Source organism: Ovis canadensis, chromosome X (assembly GCF_042477335.2).
Source record: "Ovis canadensis isolate MfBH-ARS-UI-01 breed Bighorn chromosome X, ARS-UI_OviCan_v2, whole genome shotgun sequence".
Classification (NCBI taxonomy): Eukaryota; Metazoa; Chordata; class Mammalia; order Artiodactyla; family Bovidae; genus Ovis; species Ovis canadensis.
In genome coordinates, this window is record NC_091727.1 from 64782971 (window position 1) to 64803177 (window position 20207).

The window sequence follows — 20207 nt, forward strand, 5'->3', positions numbered from 1 at the left end:
ATAATATGAATGTGTATTAAATCACCAAGTTATATACCTTAAACTTACAAAATACCACCATTTGTCAGTTATATCTCAATAAAGCCAGGGGGAAAAAAAACCACTTGGTACTGTAGGCATTGTTTCAGCCTGAAGCCATTAGTACTATTACAGCAAAAAATATAGACAAAGAGTAACATGTATAGAGGAAATGCTTTTACATCCACAGGATGTGGATTACTTACTTTAAAGCTGTAAGAACTTGTGGCGGCTCTTCCGAATATTTAGCTAAATTTTCCAAAGCTTTTACTGCTACAACTTGTTGGCCATTCTAAAAAGGATAAATATGATATGTTAAATTACATTTCAAAATGATACTTACAAAACACTGTCTATATTCCTGCCCATTAAGGACAAGAAAAAAATCTAAACTTGTCTGTTTTGTATTCTCAAAAAGTTGCTGCAAGACTGAAAAAATTTTTACTAAACAGGTTCATATCGGCCGCCAAAAGCCACTCCTCTCTATCCACAAATACTGATAGCCTTGCCAACACTGCCTTGACTCCACTAGGACTAATCCTACTGTGTTCTTTATTCCTGTTTATCAGCAGTAACCAAAAGAACCCCAGACTCTGAGATCACCCTCATTTCCAGCACCCTAATCCACATAAGGGTTTCCCAAGTGGCTCAGTGGTAAAAAATCCACCTGCCAATGCAGGAGACACAGGATTGATCCCTGGGTCAGGAAGATCCCACTCCAGTATTCTTGCCTGGGAAGTCCCATGGTCAGAGGAACCTGGTGGGCTACAGTCCATGGGGTCGCAAGAGTTTGATACAACTCTTTTTTGACTAAACAACAAACTTTTCTAATTCACTCCTTTTATCACTCCAGCAATCCTTCAACTGCATTAAGATCCTTCACCAATACATTGACACTACTAACATTTCACCATTCCTAATCTCTTTGAAGTCCTCCTCTATATCTAGTTTAAATTCTATGGGGATTCATTATAACCATTTCCTTCTTTCTTGATTTTCCTGCCCCTCTTTTGCTTTGTTGTGTTCATCTGGCAAAACTATGTTGTTATTGTTCAATCACTAAGTCATATCAGCAAACCCAAGCCTGGTTAAATTCAACTTTCTAGTCACTTTTCTGCCTGTATACATGCAGCTGAAACTAGCCAGATAAAAACCTGTACAACTATTTATTTTAAAATTTCATCAAATGGACCTTACTGCTACAAGGCAAGCATACCACATACCCTTGCCATTCACTTTTCTGATTTTCTGGATGATTAGTTGACATCTTGTCTTCTTTTCTCAAGTCCCCAACACCTCCTCTCCTATTCTTACTCTCAGGTAATGACCTTGTTTCCCACTTCATTGAGAAAAGTGAAGCAGTTAGGAAGATTCCTAACTACCACATCTACTCACACACCAGGAACCATACTCACATACTCTGCCTTCTCAACTGTTACCATAAATGAACTGTCCATGTTTCTTCCTACTTGTTGTTTAGTTGCTAAGTCATGTCCAATTCTTTGCAACCCCATGGACTGCAGCAAGCCAGGCTTCCCTTTCCTTCATTATCTCCCCAAGTTTGCTCAAACTCATGTCCATTGAGTCGGTGATGTTTCTAACCACTCATGCTCTGACTCCCACTTCTCCTTTTGCCTTCCATCTTTCCCAGCATCAGTCTTTTCCAATCAGCTGGCTCTTCACATTAGGTGGCCAAAGTATTGGAGTTCAGCATCAGTCCTTCCAATGAATATTCAGGGTTGATTTCCTTTAGGATTGATTGACTGGTTTGTTCTTCTTGCAGTCCAAGGGACTCCCAAGAGTCTTCTCCAGTACCACAGTTCAAAAGCATCAATTCTTTGGCACTCAGCCTTCTTTATGGTCTAACTTACATCCATACATGACTACTGGAAAAACTACAGCTTTGACTATATAGACCTTCATTGGAAAAGTGATGTCTCTGCTTTTTAATACACAATCTAGGTTTGTCATAGTTTTTCTTCCAAAGAGAAAGTATCTTTTAATTTCATGGCTGCAGTTAGTGTCCACAGTTTCTTTGGAGCCCAAGAAAATAAAATCTGTCACATATTTTCCCCTTCTATTTGTCACGAAGTGATGGGACTGATGCCATGATCTTATTTTTTTGGAATGCTGTGTTTTAAGCCAGCTTTTCTTCCTAGAGCCAACCCCTAAAATTATACACTTGTGTCCATTACTGTTTAATGACATTAGTCTAACAACTTTCATTTTTGTAACATTGCCAACTTTTGTTCTCTAACTGGGTCATTCCTATCAGTATATAAGCATTCTCATCCATCCCATTTCAAGCAAATAAACAAACCTCTTTATCCTACTTCTCTCACCAACTACTACCCAACTTCTTTTATTTTTCTTGCCCAACTTCCTTTCTTCCCTTTGTAGTAAACGTTTCTACAGAATTGTCTACACTTATTGCATACAACTTCTTTCCTTCAATTCTCTCGAGCCTACTGTAATCAGGCATTTGTCCTACCTCGACCAAAACTGCTCTTGTCAAACTCACCAACGACCAACACATTATAAATTCCAATGGTCAATTCTCAGTCCTCATTGTATTTGACATATCAGCAACAATCAACATAGTTAATCACTTTTTCCTCCTTGAAACACAGCTGCCTTCTAAGACACCATGCCATACTTGTTTTCTCCTACCTCATGGGTTGTTCTCTTTCATTAATTACCCCTTATTGGTTCCTCTCAGTTCAGTTCAGTCACTCAGTAGTGTCCAACTCTTTGCGACCCATGGACTGCAGAATGCCAGGCCTCCCTGTCCATCACCAACTCCCGGAGTTTACCCAAACTCATGTCCATTGAGTCAGTGATGCCATCCAACCATCTCATCCTCTGTCGTCCCCTTCTCCTGCCTTCAATCTTTCTCAGCATCAGGGTCTTTTCAGATTAGTCAGTTCTTCACATCAGGTGGCCCAAGTATTGGAGCTTCAGCTTCAACATCAGTCCTTCCAATGAATATTCAGGACTGATTTCCTTTAGGACGGACTGGTTGGATCTACCTGCAGTCCAAGGGATTCTCAAGAGTCTTCTCCAACACCACAGTTCCTCTGAACAGTTACTGGTTCCTCTGCTTTTCTCCAAACCATTAATATTTGAGAGCTCCAGGCTCAGTCTCTGGTCATCTTCTCTATTTCATTTATACTCACTTCCTTGGTGATGGTACCCCAGTCTAATAGCTTTATATATCATCTATATATTAATGACTCTTAGTAAACCTTTAGGGAACCTTTCTCTTCAGCCCATACCTCTTTCAGAACTCCAGGGCTTTATCAACTGACTACTTGGATCTCCATTTGGATGGTCAACAGACATCTCAAATGCATCATGTCCAAATCGCACTCCTAACTGTCCTCCCAACTCTGCTCTATTTGCAGCTTCTCCTAGTTCAGTTGATGGCAACTCCTTTTGATGACCCAGTCTCTTTCTCTTATACCCTTCATCTGTCAGCAAATTCTCTTATCATTTACCTCCATTGTTATCTCCCTTATCTGAGTCACCTTAATCTTTTCTCTGGATTACTTTAAAAACTTCCTAATAGGTATCCTTGCTTCCACCTTGGCTCTTCTTTTCTGGCCTATTCTCAGTATAACACCCAAGAGTATTTCTGTTAAATAAAAGTCACATCATGTCACGACTCTGTTAAAAATACTCCAATGTCATTCAGAGTAAAAGTCAAAGTACTTTCACTAGTCTAAAGGATCTATATAATCCAGACTCTCTATTACCTCTCTGACTTGATCTCTCACTAATCCCACCCTTTATTTACTCTAGCCATTCTGGCTTCCTTGCTACTCCTGGTACCTACCTTATAAGCTTCGAATTGGTGTTACCTCTGCCTGGAATACTGTTCCTCTTCACTTCCCCCATATATCTACAGGGCTAACTCCCTTACCAATTTCAAGTCTTCGTACAGTGCCATCTTCTTGATGAGACCTATCCTCATCACCCTGTTTCAAAAAAATAACTCACACCAATTTCAGCCCATTCCCATCCCTGATCTGCTCTATTAAGACTGCTCTTTTTTTTCTATATTGCTATCAATTTCTAACATATTATATAATTTCTTATTTATTATGCTTATTAATATTTTCTTTCCTGCTTGAATGTTAGCTCCAAGAAGGCATATCAATGTTTTGTTTACTTATTTATACCAAGAGCCCAGAACAATGGGTGGCACATAGTAGGTACTCAATAAATATCTGCTGAATGAATGATAGTCTCATTAGTACTTGAAATGCCTTTTGCAAAGCAATTACACTAAGTGAAAACTAGATTCCACTCTTGTTCTTTTGTAGAAATAATATTAAATTTCCTGGGCTTGGCTAAGGAAAAAATACTTCCTTCCATCTTCTAATTCAAACTACTTTGGGTTTCTTTCCCCCTGATTCTTTCTCTTCTATTAAAATTATTTGCTTTTTAGAAATATAGGTCCATAATTCTTCCACCACCTTTCTTCTGCTTTCCATCAGATATAACTTTATAAACCTTCCTTTAAAAATATATTTGCTTTTGGGTTCCCCATTACAGATTTTTCTCTCATTTTCTGCACAAACACATCCTATATCCACATCTGCCAAATATTTTTCCTCTTCCAGGAGTTTTATTATCCTATTCATTAACATCAAAACACATCATTCAAAACTATATTCAGTTATTACTTTGAGCAAGATACTGGACTGGGTACTAGAAATATGGCCCTCAAGTGTCAGGAAGCATTTAACAGGAGGCTTCCTGTGTGCTATTTTGGATCTGTCATGAATCCTCTGTTCCTTATTAATTCCCAAATATTCAGGAATTAAGAGGGGTGGCAAACCGCTCCCGGGGCTGAGGAATGCATGCATTTCCTTCGTTAGTTTTTCCATACTGTAATAAGTAACTATTTACGACCCTCTTTCTTTTTATGAACCATATGGTAAAAGTGATTATTTACAACCCTCTCTCTCTTTGATATAGATTGCCTTATGTTTCCTTGATAATTTGCAAGTCTGTGCTTTTGATCTTTATCTCTGCTGAACAAAGCTACCTTGTAAGATAGTATATATACCCATACTATGTTGAATAAAACACCTTTGCTCCATCAGAGCTTGGGTCCCCTTGTCTTTCTCTCTCTCTCTCTCTCTCTCTCTCTCCCCGGCTAATTCTCTGGAGTGTAGAAACCCGTCATGCTCACTCTCCTGCCCAGGCTTCTAAGACCCTCTTGAGAAGGTGCACTGTGCCTTCACCTCCTCAAGAGGGCGCTCAGTGACTTCGTGAGCAACACAAGCCCTGTGTCAAGGACTTCATTGGTTTTCTGCATAAACCAGGGAATATCAGCCTCTCTCTCTCTTTTACTTTCTTATCGTCGACTCCGGACCACCAGGTTCTGATCCATTAAAGGACCTCAGCACTCAAGGATCTTATAAGTCAAGTTGGACAGACAATCCATGCATTAGCAATATAACGCAGTATATAAAATATAGACCAAATAAGTAGCATACACATTAAAAATGACTGCAATTCAGAGTAGGAGGAGAGCACTGAGAACTAGATTGATTTGGGATGTCTGTACAGTGGAAGAAAATCTTAAGTTGGACTTTGAAAAAGGTAACATTTAAATAAGAACATTTCTTAAAAGATAGAATGGGGTAAGACAGACACGGAAAAAGGAATGTGATTGGTCTGAGAAACACTGAATGTGCTTCGAGTTATAGAAGTCTTATGCGTCCACTATTCTAGACCCTGTGCCTAAGGTAACAGTGGCTTATATCACTTTGATGATGATACAGGGGAGTAATATGAGATAAAGTAGAAGAGACACCTGTGGCCAGATTGTATATTGTTAATAACAACAAAAAAACTATTAGATTAAGCTTCTTTGATTAGAAATCACATTTTCAGCCATCTTCTCGGTTAATCTTCACAATAATCCTGAAAGTAGGCACTATCTTTATTGCAAAATGATGAAAATAAGATTCAAAGAAGTTAAATATTTCAGTGGCAGAGCCAGAACTCAAACCCAGTCCAAGAGCTTGACAGTTGCTACAATGTTTTTCCTAATCCTATATATTACTAAGAGCAGAATTTTGCCAATAAAAAAAGGAGGTAAAGTTATTATTGCTTCCAAAATAAAGTTGTTTTTTGGTTATCAACTAGATAGGTCCATTAAGGTTCAAACTCTTTTTTTTTTTTTTTTGCAAACCAATGAGATAGATACATCTCCAAATAAATAACTATTTTTTTGCATAGTATAGCATTTTAAATCTCAAGTTTCTATTAAAAGTTAATATTTTGCTATGTGTATTTTTCTACTATTTTAAGAACAAATATCTAACTTAACTTTATATACTTTAAATCATTAAAAAAATGAAGAGAAATAAAGCAATTCTACAACCAAATTTGCTGCGAAAATAATGAGGCAAAATAGATGGTAAAGAAAAGCCTCTCCTGTGCCTAACTGATGATGATTCCATCATAATAGTCTCTGAAAACGGAAAAGAGGTAAAAATCTCGTAAATGGGTACATAAGAATTACCTCTAAAGCAAACTGGGCAGCCAAACTGAAAAGCATGACACCTGAACTTCTCTTTGTAGATGCATTATTCTCATGTTGCTCTTCAGTCGTTAATAAATACTCTAAAGTGATAATTGCCTCCAAAGCTGAAAAACAAGGAGAGAATTAAAGATGAGATAGTCTTATCAAAGATAATAGCTATCTATGGTTATTATACCACAATGACTTTGGAATTCATTTTAAGAGCACTAATATCTTATTAATTTTCAAGTCACCTAAATAGCTAAACTGTTAAGGAGGACATGAAAGTCAGAAAAATGCCCAACTGAGCAAGGAGTTCACCTCTTTGAATTTATTCCATGGATATACCTGCAAAAGTGAATAAAAACATACAAATATATTCACACGGCAATTTTTATAAGAGTAAATATCCTAAATTTAATCAATAATCAATGGGATAAATATAATTTGGTACATATAATACAGAATAGAGTAAAAAAAATTATATTACATTTCATTATACGCCTTAAAGGTAAACCATGGTAAGTTAAATATATGTACTATAGACCTTAAGTAACAACTAAAATAACAAAAGAAAAAGTTATAGCTAATAAGCCAAAGAATGAGATAAACAAAATGATAAATCACACAACCCAAAAGAAAGCAGAAAAAAGAAAAATGGCAACAAAGACCAGAAAAGGCAAACAGAAGAACAAAATGCTAAATTTAAACCTAGCCATATCAACAATCATGTTAAAATATAAATGGTCTAGATGATCCATTTAAAAGACAGAAACAGACTGAATTAAAGAAAGTGACTTTTAGCGATAAGCAACTAACAAAAAACATACTTTAAAAATAAAGCCAAAACTGGTTAAAAGAAAATGATAGGATAATATACACTCTGGTAGAGGTTATCAAAAGAAAGCTGGAGTGGTTATATTAATATCACACAAAACAGGTAAATATAAATTCAAAAATTCTCAACAAAGTACTAGCAAACCAAATGTGACAACACACTAAAAGGATCATACACCACGATCAAGTGGGATTTATCCCTGGGAGGCAAGGATTCTTCAATATATGCAAATCAATGTGATACACCATATTAACAAACTGAAGAATAAAAACCATACGATCACCACAATAGATAAAGAAAAAGCTTTCATCAAAATTCAATACCAATTTATGATAAGTGGGCATAGAGGGAACCTACCACAACATAATGAAGGACATATACAACAAACCCACAGTTAACATTATTCTCAATAGTGAAAAACTGAAAGGATTTCCTCTAAGATTAGAACAAGACAACGGTGTACAATCTCACCACTATTATTCAACATAATCACGGAAGTCCTAGATACAGTAATCAGAGAACAAGGAAATAAAAGTAGTACAAATTGGAACAGAAGTAAAACATTCACTGTTTGCAGATGACCTGATACTATACATAGAAAACCCTAAATATACCACCAGAAAACTACTACAGCAAATCAATGAATTTAGTAAAGTTGCATGATACAAAATTAACACAGAGAAATCTCTTGCATTCCTAAACACTAACAATGAAAGATCAGAAAGAGAAATTAAGGAAACAATCTCATTTACCACTGCAACAAAAAGAATAAAATAACCTAAGAATAAATCTACCTAAGGAAGCAAAAGGCCTGTACACAGAAAACTGTAAAATATTGCTGAAAGAAATCAAAGATGATACAAACAGATAAAAGAGATATATCATGTTCTTTGATCAGAAGAATCAATATTGTGAAAATGACCCAAAGCAATCTACAGATTCAATGCAATTGCTATCAAATTACAACATTTTTCACAGGACTAGGAAAGAAAATTTTACAATTTGTATGGAAACAGAAAAGACCCTGAATAGCCAATGCAATCTTGAGAATGGAAAGTGAATGGAACAAGATAGGAAATCCAGAGATAAATCCATGCACTTATGGTCACCTAATCTGTGATAAAGGAAGCAAGAATATACAGTGGAGAAAAGACAGCCTCTTCAGTAAGTGGTACTGGGAAAACTGGACAGCTGCATGTAAAAGAATGAAATATAACACTTCCTACCATGCACAAAAATAAACTCAAAATGGATTAAAGACCTAAATGTAAGACTAGACACTATAAACCTCTTAGAGGAAAACATAAGCAGAACACTCATCGACATAAATCACAGTAGGGTCTTGTTTGAACCACTTCCTAGAATTAAAGAAAAACAAAAATGAACAAATAGGACCTAATTAAACTTAAAAGAACATAACTGCACTCATCTCACACACTAGCAAAGTAATGCTCAAAATTCTCCAAGTGAGGCTACCACAATACGTGAACCATGAACTTCCAGATGTTCAAGCTGGATTTAGAAAAGGCAGAGGAACCAGAGATCAAATTGCCAACATCCGCTGGATCATCAAAAAAGCAAGAGAATTCCAGAAAAGTATCTATTTCTGCTTTATTGACTACACCAAAGCCTTTGACTGTGTGGATCACAATAAACTGAAAATTCTGAGAGAGATGGGAATACCAGACTACCTGACCTGCCTCTTGAGAAAGGGGAATCCTCTTGTATTATTGGTAGGAATGCAAATTGATACAGCCACTATGGATAACAGTATGGAGGTTCCTTAAAAAACTAAAAACTACCATATGACCCAGCAATTCCACTACTGGGCACATACCCAGAGAAAACCATAATTCAAAAAGATACTTACACCCTAATATTCACTGCAGCACAATTTACAAGAGTCAGGACATGGAAGCAACATAAATGTCCATCAGCAGAGGAATGAATAAAGAGGTTTGGTATATATAGACTATTGAATATTAGCCATAAAAAAGAATGAAACTGGGTCATTTGTAGAGATGCGGATGGACCTAGAGACTGTCATACTAGTGAAGTAATTCAGAAAGGGAAAAACAATTGTATATTACCGAATATATCTGGAATCCAGAAAAATTATATAGATGATCTTATTTGCAAAACAGAAGTAGAGACAGAGATGCAGAGAACAAAAATCACCAAGGTAGCAAAGTGGGGGGTTGTATGAAGTGAGAAGTTGGGATTGACAGTTCAGTTCAGTTCAGTTAAGTTCAGTTGCTCAGTCGTGTCTCACTCTTTGCAACCCCATGGCCTACAGCACTCCAGGCCTTCCTGTCCATCACCAACTCCCGGAGTTTACTCAAACTCATGTCCATTGAGTTGGTGATGCCATCCAACCATCTCATCCTCTGTTGTCCCCTTCTCCTCCCGCCTTCACTCTTTCTCAGCATCAGGGTCTTTTCAAATGAGTCAGTTCTTTGCATCAGGTGGTCAAAGTACTGGAGTTTCAGCTTCATCATCAGTCCTTCCAATGAATATTCAGGACTGACTTCCTTTAGGATGGAATGGTTGGATCTCCTTCAGTCCAAGGGACTCTCAAGTGTCTTCTCCAACACCACAGTTCAAAAGCATCAATTCTTCAGCACTCGGCTTTCTTTAAGGTCCAACTCTCATATCCATACACAACCACTGGAAAACCATAGCCTTGACTCAGTTCAGTTCAGTTCAGTCGCTCAGTCGTGTCTGACTCCTTGTGATCCCATGAATTGCAGCACGCCAGGCCTCCCTGTCCATCACCAACTCCCAGAGTTTACCTAAACTCATGTCCATCAAGTCGGTGATGCCATCTAACCATCTCATCCTCTGTCGTCCCCTTCTCCTCCTGCCCCCAATCCCTCCCAGCATCACAGTCTTTTCCAATGAGTCAACTCTTCGCATGAGGTAGCCAAAGTATCGGAGTTTCAGCTCCAGCATCATTCCCTCCAAAGAAATCCCAGGGCTGATCTTCAGAATGGACTGGCTGGATCTCCTTGCAGTCCAAGGGACTCTCAAGAATCTTCTCCAACACCACAGTTCAAAAGGATCAATTCTTCGGTGCTCAGCTTTCTTCACAGTCCAACTCTCACATTCATACATGACTACTGGAAAAACCATAGCCTTGACTAGATGGACTTTAGTCGGCAAAGTAATGTCTCTGCTTTTGAATATGCTATCTAGGTTGGTCATAACTTTTCTTCCAAGGAGTAAGTGTCTTTTAATTTCATGGCTGCAGTCACCATCTGCAGTCATTTTGGAACCCCCAAAAATAAAGTCTGACACTGTTTCCACTGTTTCCCCATCTATTTCCCATGAAGTGATGGGACTGGATGCCATGATCTTCGTTTTCTAAATGTTGAGCTTTAAGCCAACTTTTTCACTCTCCTCTTTCACTTTCATCAAGAGGCTTTTTAGTTCCTCTTCACTTTCTGCCGTAAGGGTGGTGTCATCTGCATATCTGCGGTGATTGATATTTCTCCCGGCAATCTTGATTCCAGCTTGTCCTTCTTCCAGTCCAGCGTTTCTCATGATGTACTCTGCATAGAAGTTAAATAAGCAGGGTGACAATATCCAGCCTTGACGTACTCCTTTCCCTATCTGGAGCCAGTCTGTTGTTCCATGTCAAGTTCTAACTGTTGCTTCCTGACCTGCATACAGATTTCTCAGGAGGCAGGTAATGCGGTCTGGTATTCCTATCTCTAAGAATTTTCCAGAGTTTGTTTTGGTCCGCACAGTCAAAGGCTTTGACATGGTCAATAAAGCAGAAGTAGATGTTTTTCTGTAACTCCTTTGCTTTTTTGATGATCTAACTTGGGGATTGACATATATACACTGTTGATACTATGTATACAACAGATAAGCAATGAGACCCTATTGTATAGCTCAGGGAACCCTACTCAGTGCTCTATGGTGACCTAAATGGGAAGGAAATACAAAAAGGAGGAGATATCTGTATATGTATAGCTGATTCACTTTGCAGTACAGTAGAAACTAACACAATACTTTAAAACAACTATACTCCAATAAAAACTAATTTAAAAAATAATGGACAAACAGATTTCAGAGCAAAGAGTTAGTGCCAGAGGTTATTTCATGATGATAAAGGAATCAATTTATTATGATGACCTAACAATCCTGACTAAATTATGCATCTAATACCAGAAGGGAAAACTGATAGAACTGCAAGGAGAAATGAACAAATCCATAATTACAGTCAAAGTTTTCAATGAAGGCTCTCAAATAATTGACAGACAGGTAGACAGAGAATCAGCAAGGATATTTAACATTATTAGTCTATCTGACCTGATTGACATTTACAGAACACTTGACCTTACATCAGCAAAATACATATTCCACTCAGGTATACAGGGAACATTTACGAAGAAAGACAATACTCTAGTCCATACAACAAGTCTCAGTATATTTAAAAGGATTCATACAAACTTAAGATCATAGACAAACAGAATTAAATTAAATTAATAAAAAAGTTCTCTGAAAAAAATTCTCTGGAAATCTACAAATGTTTGTAAAATAAATAGCATACTACTAAATAATCCATGGGTTTACACTGGAGTCAAGTCATATTGAAAAATATGACTGAATTAAAATGAAAATACAATATATAAAAATTTGTGCACTGTCACTAAGGCAGCACTTAGAAGGTAATTTATAGCATTAACTGTTTATATTAGACCAGAATAAAGGTCTAAATCAATAACCTCAGCTTTCAACCTTTGGAAACTGGAAAAGAAAGAGCCAATGAAACTCAAAGTAAGTAGAAGAATGGAAGTGATAAAGATCAGAAAATTAATAAATGAAACAGAAAACAGAAAAAATAGAGAAAAATTAATGAAACCAAAAGCTAGTTCTTTGAGGTCAATAAAACTGATCAACTTACAGCCACTGACAGGGAGGAAAAGAGAGAAGATGCTAATTACAGATATCAAGAATGAGAAATATGACATCACTTTAGAATTTACAGATGTTAAAAGGATAATATGAATGACATTATGAATGATTTTAGGCCAATAATTTCAACAACTTAGATGAAACACAAATTTCTTGAAAGACATAAACTACCAAAGCTCAGGAAATAGTAGATAACCTGAAGAATTCTATTATCTATTAAAGAAACTGAGTTTATAATTAAAAGCTTTCTCACAAAGAAAATTCCAGCCCCAGATGACTTCACTGGTGAACTCTACCAAACATTTAACAAAAAAATAACACCAACTGAGCAACAAAAACTCTACTAGAAGATGTAAAAAGGAAGTGTATTTTCCAATTCATTCTATGCAATAAGCATTACCCTAACAGGAAAAGAAAACCAGAGACCAGTATCACTCATGGACACAGGCATAAATATTCTTAAACAAACTATTAGCAAATCAAATCTAACATTATATTTAAAAAAGAACACATCAAGACCAAGTGGAGCTTATTCCAGGAAGGCAGCATTGGTTCAACAGTTGGAAAATCAATGTAACTGACCATACTAACAAACTTCAAAAAACTAATCATTTCATTTGCAAATGTTTTCTTCCATTCTGAGGGTTGACTTTTCATTTTGGCTATGGTTTTCTTTGCTGTGCAAAAGCTTTTACGTTTGATTCAGTCCCATTTGTTAATTTTTGCTTTTATTTTCATTTCTCAAGGATGTAGATGGAAAAAGATCTTGCTGTGATTTACGTCACGGAGTGTTCTGCTTACATTTTCCTCTAAGAGTTTTATAGTATCTGGCCTCATACATTTAGGTCTTTAATCCATTTTGAGTTTAGTTTTGTAGATGGTGTTAGGGAGTGTTCTAAGTTCATTCTTTAATATGGAGCTGCCCAGTTTTCTCAGCATCACTTATTTAAGAGACTGTCTTTTCTCCATTGTATATTCTTGCCTCCTTTGCAACAGATTAGGTGTGTGGGTTTATCTCTGGAATTTCTATCCTGTTTTTGTGCTAGTATGGATTCATCTTTCCAAAAATACACAAACAGCTCATGAAACTCAACGTCAAAAGACAACCTAATTAAAGAGTAGACTGAAGATCTAAACAGATATTTCTTCAAAGAAGACATACAGATGGCCAAAAAGCATATGAAAAGATGCTCAACATCACTAATTATTAAAGAAATGCATATAAAAACTACAATAAGATAGTACCTCATACCAGTTAGAATGGCCATCATCAAAAAATTTATAAACAATAAATGCTGGAGAGGATGTGGAGAAAAGGGAATCCTCCTACAGTGTTGGTGGAAATGTAAACTGGTATAGACACTATGGAGAACAGTATGGAGGTTCCTTAAAAAATTAAAAACAGAGCTACAATACAATCCAGCAATCCTACTCCTGGGCATCTCTCCAGAGAAAACCGTAACTCAAAAAGATACATGAGCATTCACTGCACCATTATTTACAATACCCAGGACATGGAAGTGACCTAAATGCCCATCTACAGAGTAATGGATAAAGAAGATGTGGTTTAAATATATGATGGAATATTACTCAGCCACTAAAAAGAGTGAAATAATGCCACTTGCAGCAACATGGATGGACCTAGGGATTGTCATACTGTGTGAAGAAAGTCATACAGAGAAAGACAAATATCATGATAACACCTATATGTGGAATCTAAAAAAAGGGTACAAAAAATTTAAAAAGGGTACAGATGAACTTATCTGCAAAACAATAATAGAGTCACAGATGTAGAAAAGAAACAAGAAACTACTAGGGTGTAAGGGGAAGGAGAGACAAAATATTGGTACTGACATATACACACTACTGTATATAAAAGCAATAACTAATAGGGACCTACTGTATAGAACAGGGAACTCTACTCAATACTCTGAAATGGCCTATATTGATTGGCAAAGAATCTAAAAAAGAGTCAACATATGTATATGTATAACAGACTATCTTGGTTGTACACCTGAAACTAATACAATATTGTATTAATACTTTAATTACTATTAAAGTATACTCCAATAAAATTTTTCTAATTTGATAATTTCAATAGGTGGAAAAAAATCATGACCAAATTCAACATCCATTTCTGATTAAAAACATCTAGGAAACTGGAAACAGACGGGAACTTCCTCAAGCAGATAAAAAGTATCTATGAAAAACCTATAGCTAACATCATACTTAATGATTGAAAATTGGATGGTTTTCCCCTAAAATCAGGAAAAAGTCAAGGATGTCTGCTCTTTACCAATTTTACTCAACACTGTGCTAGAGATTCTAACAAGTATAATAACGCATGAAAAACTGCACCCAGATTGGACAGAAAGTAGTAAAATTGTCTTTATTAGTAGATAACATTACATCTACAAGGAAGCTACTGGAAGCAATAAGTGAATTTAAAAGTCTTTAGGATATAAGATCAATATACAAAAATCATTTGTATTTCTACATACTAGCAATGAACAATCAGAAACTCCAAGTTTTTCTCAAAATGCCATTTGAAATAGCATAAAATATACAGTATACTTAAGGATAAATCTGATAAAAGATGAATAAGACTGATATGATAAAAGATAGAAAAGATCTCTGAGAGAAATTAAAGAGCTAAACAAATGGAGGTATATAACTCCATTTCACAGATTGGAAGATGTTGATTCTCTCCATACTGATGTATATATACATTCAATGGAATCTCAATCAATGTTTACTTTTGTAGAATTTGGAAAAACTGATTCTGAAATTCACAGAGATGTACAAAGACTTAACCCAAACAATTTGAATGAGAAAAATAAAGTTGGAGGACCAATACCACCTGATTTCAAATTTACTATATAGTTACATTAATCAAGACAGTGTGGGAATGGTGTAAAGACAAATAGATTGGTGGAACACAATGAAGAGTCCAGAAAGGGACCCATACACATATGACAGCGGATTTTAATTAAAGGTGTAAAGGAAATTCAGTTGGGAAAGGACAGAACTTATAAATAAATGAAACTGGAATGATTAGGTAGCCACGTGCCAATTCAATCCATACCTTAGGTCAAAAAAATGCAAAATGGATCACAGAACTAACTGTAAACTTTAAACCTAAAACCACAAAATTTCTTGAGGAAAACATAGGGAAAACTTTTTGTAATCATTAAGTAAAGATTTCTTAGTTACAATACCAAAAAGATCCATAAAAGAAGAAAAAATATAAATTAGACTTCAAACTTGTCATGAAATTCACTAAGAAAATAAAAAGAAAAAATTTATAAAACACATGTCTGATAAATAACTTGTATTTAAAATATATAAAGAACTTTCAAAATTCAATAAGAATATAAAAGCTCCTTATCTAAAACTGGGCAAAAGATTTGTACAAACACTCCACCAAACAAGATGGATGTATGTCAAATATTAGATATTACGTAAATGCTAATTATAACCTTATCATGATATCTCGACCTGCTAATTAAAATGACTAAATAAATTTTCCAGTGGACAATTTCAAGTGCTTGTAAGGATGCAGATCAACTGGAACTTTAATATATAGCTAGTTAGAGCATAAAACTGTACAGCCATTTTAGAAAAGAGCTTGGCAGTTTCTAACAAACATATACTTATCATATGACCCAGCAAACATATCCCTCGATATGTACCCTAGAGACGTGAAATCTTGTCATTGCACAAAATCTGTAAACAGATGTTTATCACACCTTTATTCATAATCACCCACAATGGAAACCATTTGAATATCCTTCAACTGGTAAATGTATAAACTGCAAGTGCATAATGTATACAATTCATTCATACTTATGAAATACTACTTAGCAATAAAAAAGAACAAACTCTATCAGTATGAATGAGTTTCAAAGGCATTATACTAAGTGAAAAAAAAAGCTTCATACTATATGAATTCATTTATATGACATTCTAGAAAAGGTAAAATTATAAGAGAGAAATGAGGTTAGTAGGAATCAGGGCTAGAAGTAGTGGGAAGGAGACACAACAAAGGGGCATGAGTTAATTTTTTGTTGTATACCATGATTATGGTGCTGGTTACATGAGTATATGCAATTGTCAAAATTAACAGAATTACTAATATAAATAAATCTCATAAAATCATACACTAGGCTATAATAAATTTTATTGTACATATCCTCAGTAAAAATGACTAAAAATGATCACAGATAAATGGAGAAGAAATAAAAAGACTGAGCTTATGTTATGCTTAAAAGGTAAAATAATTTTAATAGAATGTTAAAAGAAAAAGTTTAATAGGAAATCTGGTTGTGTGGGGTTATTTTTTTGCTGTTTCTGTTGACAAAAGTTTCAAGTTCTTGTATACTTCAGCATAATATATCAAGAAAAATAAATGCCCAGAAGTCTCTAGTAAAAACCTTAATAATAGACATTGACAGCAATATTAACCTTGATAAAGAGCTGATTTCAATTTGTTATTCCTTAATTAATATACAGGTATACTTTACTACCCTAGAACACTTCGTTTTCAAAGAAAAAACATCTTTTTCTTAGAGTGAATAATGAAGTCCACTGCACATACAGTAGTATTCATAAACAGTTGCTTAACTGGATTAATATAAATTCTGTTTGAACCCATTAACTCAAGTTTCTCAATTTCTCTCCTTGTACCTTTAACAAAGGGCAACCAGTCTGGAGTTCACATTGCTCCAGGATTTGCTCAGTCATCCAGAGTTGAGCAGGAATAATATCACAGCATAGGGAAACCTATAGCCAAGTCAAGATACCCATGTGTGCAGACAACTAGTAAGGAAACTATGCTTAACTTAATAGAAAGGACAAAGCACTAATGGGATAAGGTTCGTGTTAGCAATTTTAACATTGTCAACTTTGTGGAGAGAAATTCCATTTTCAGGGCCAAATATCTCACTGATAACCTCCCAGGCTAAGTGAAAACAATTAAAAGGTATCCTGGAGACTTCCATTCTCTAAAGACAAATTCTTAACTGACTGAATTATAATTTCTCCCTGCCCCCAGCTTTTTAAGGTTAATTTTTAATAGGTTGGTTCAAATGACAAAGTATAAAAAAGTCTACAGTGATAAGACTTCCCTCTAATTCTTGTCCGATATCTGCCTAGTTCCTATTCCTTCAGTAGGTAGACCTTTTGCTTTTCTTTTTATGCAACCTTCCATAGTTTCTTGTTGCATGGTTGTATCATTTTTACATAGGGAAGCTAGCATATATACATATATACATATATATACATATATATATATATATATATATATATATGCAACTCCATTGTCTTAAAGACTGCTTTTTCCTTTTATGGTCAAAGATGATTATTCTTTGTGTTAATAGACAAATATAACTTATAACTAACATTTATACCTCTGCCAGAGTTGCCCTCCACGATTGAAATCTTGAATATATAAAACTGAGTGAAAATATTTCTAGGATCACGTTGTGCAGCTTTGATAACCGCCTCTTTAGCCTGAAAAAAAAAGAAAAGGAATATTAGTGTACTTTCATAAAACATATAAGAAAGACCTTACCATATTTTACTAATGCTATCAATATAGTCACAATGGCTTAGGGACATTCATAATGAAAAGACATGAACATAAGAAAAATCTTTAAAGAACTGTTCTATCACAATGCAATAGAAATCAAGAATTCTGCTTCTGAAAACAGGGAACATCATATATGTCAAACCAACAAAACACATTTTATATGTCAAACCTACTTAAAACAAGCAAAAACGTTGGATAACATTTTTTTTTAATTCCAAAAGCAACTGACTAGTAAAGCAATTACCAAGAAATATCTAAGGAAAAGTGAGGTCCCAAAGAAGTAAATGGAGATTTAAAGCCATTTAAAAATTTATTTATTCATCTGTTGGCCATGCTGTGCAGCATGTGGGATCCTAGTTCGCCAACCAGGGATCAAACCCACACCCCTGCATTGGAAAAATGGAGTCTTAACCACTGGACCATGAGAGAAGTCCAGCCACTTTATTTTTCTGGTGGGCATTTGTAAACCTAGGCAAATGTTGACTTTAATTTAGCAAAACTAGCTCAGGAAAATAGACATCAAAACTCAAGGGACCATACTCTTAGGCTAAGGGTAAATCAGAAGTAAACTCAATTTTATCCACATTCTCAGGAGACTGCAAAAAAAGTTACCTTGGTTCTGAGAAGAATGAAACAAAACAGGGTAGGGAGAACCAATCCCTAAGGTATCATATGAACAGCCCCAAATCATATTATATGGGAGGCCAAAAGATATCAAGCTATGAATTTATCTTTCATTGATATCAAACAGGGAGCTGACTGTGGCACAGACCATGAATTCCTTATTGCCAAATTCAGATGTAAATTGAAGAAAGTACGGAAAACCACTAGACCATTCAGGTATGACCTAAATCAAATCCCTTATGATTATACAGCCATATGAATCTAATGAATGTGGAAAGGCCTTCTGTGAGAAGTCTCCAATAGTTGTACATCACAGAATCCATACTAGGGAGAAACCTTCCGAATCTGCTGAGTATGGGGTAACTTTCTCCCAGAAATCACAGATGATCACATACCAGAGAACACACACAGGGGAGTAACACTCCAAATACAGTGACTATGGGAAGGTCTTCTGCCAGCAGATATACCTCACTGGACATCAGAATCCATTTAAGATAGAAACCTTATATACTGATTATATATTTTGCAGCCAAAGATGGAGAAGCTCTATACAGTCAGCAAAAACAAGACTGGGAGCTGACTGTGGCTCAGATCATGAACTCCTTATTCGCAAATTCAGACTTAAACTGAAGAAAGCAGGGAAAACCACTAGACCATTCAGGTATGACCTAAATCAAATCCCTAAAAATTTTACAGCAGAAGCGAGAAATGGATTCAAGGGACTAGATCTGATAGAGTGCCTGATAAACTATGGATGGAGGTTCATGACATTGTACAAGAGACAGGGAGCAAACCATCCCCAAGAAAAAGAAATGCAAAAAAGCAAAATGGCTGTCTGAGGCGGCCTTACAAATAGCTGTGAAAAGAAGTGAAGCGAAAAGCAAAGGAGAAAAGGAAAGATATACCCATTTGAAGGCAGAGTTCCAAAGAACAGCAAGGAGAGATAAGACAGCCTTCCTCAGCGATGAATGCAAAGAAACAGAGGAAAACAATAGAATGGGAAAGACTAGAGATCTCTTCAAGAAAATTAGACATACCAAGGGAATATTTCATGCAAAGATGGGCTCGATAAAGGACAGAAATGGTAGGGACCTAACAGAAGCAGAAGATATTAAGAGGTGGCAATAATACACAGAAAAACTGTACAAAAAAGATCTTCACAACCCAGATAATCATGATGTTGTGATCACCCACCTAGAGCCAGACACTCATCTAGGCCCACCTAGATGCAAAATCAAGTGGGCCTTAGGAAGCATCACTGTGAACAAAGCTAGTGGAGGTGATGGAATTCCAGTTAAGCTACTTCAAATCCTAAAAGGTGATGCTGTAAAGTGCCACACTCAATGTGCCAGCAAATTTGGAAAACTCAGCAGTGGCCACAGGACTGGAAAAGGTCCGTTTTCATTCCAATCCCAAAGAAAGGCAATGCCAAAGAATGCTCAAACTACTGCACAATTGCACTCATCTCACACGTTAGTAAAGAAATGCTCAAAATTCTCCAAGCTAGGCTTCAAAAGTATGTGAACCGTGAACTTCCAGATGTTCAAGCTGGTTTTAGAAAAGGCAGAAGAAACAGTGATCAAATTGCCAACATCCACTGGGTCATCAAAAAAGCAAGAGAATTACAGAAAAACATCTACTTCTGCTTTGTTGACTATGCCAAAGCATTTGAC

The 20207-nt window shown here is 35.9% G+C and overlaps 1 protein-coding gene across 1 annotated transcript in view; it reads right to left on the minus strand.

The window, feature by feature from the left end:
* Positions 1-20207, minus strand: part of TEX11 (testis expressed 11) — a 243070-nt gene that overhangs the window by 71773 nt on the left and 151090 nt on the right. Inside the window, exons 17-19 of the mRNA XM_070291774.1 lie at positions 17729-17831; positions 6560-6684; positions 225-310 (exon numbers count right to left, since the gene is read on the minus strand). Coding sequence (XP_070147875.1) covers positions 225-310; positions 6560-6684; positions 17729-17831 — 314 coding nt within the window. The remainder of the gene's footprint in view (positions 1-224; positions 311-6559; positions 6685-17728; positions 17832-20207) is intronic.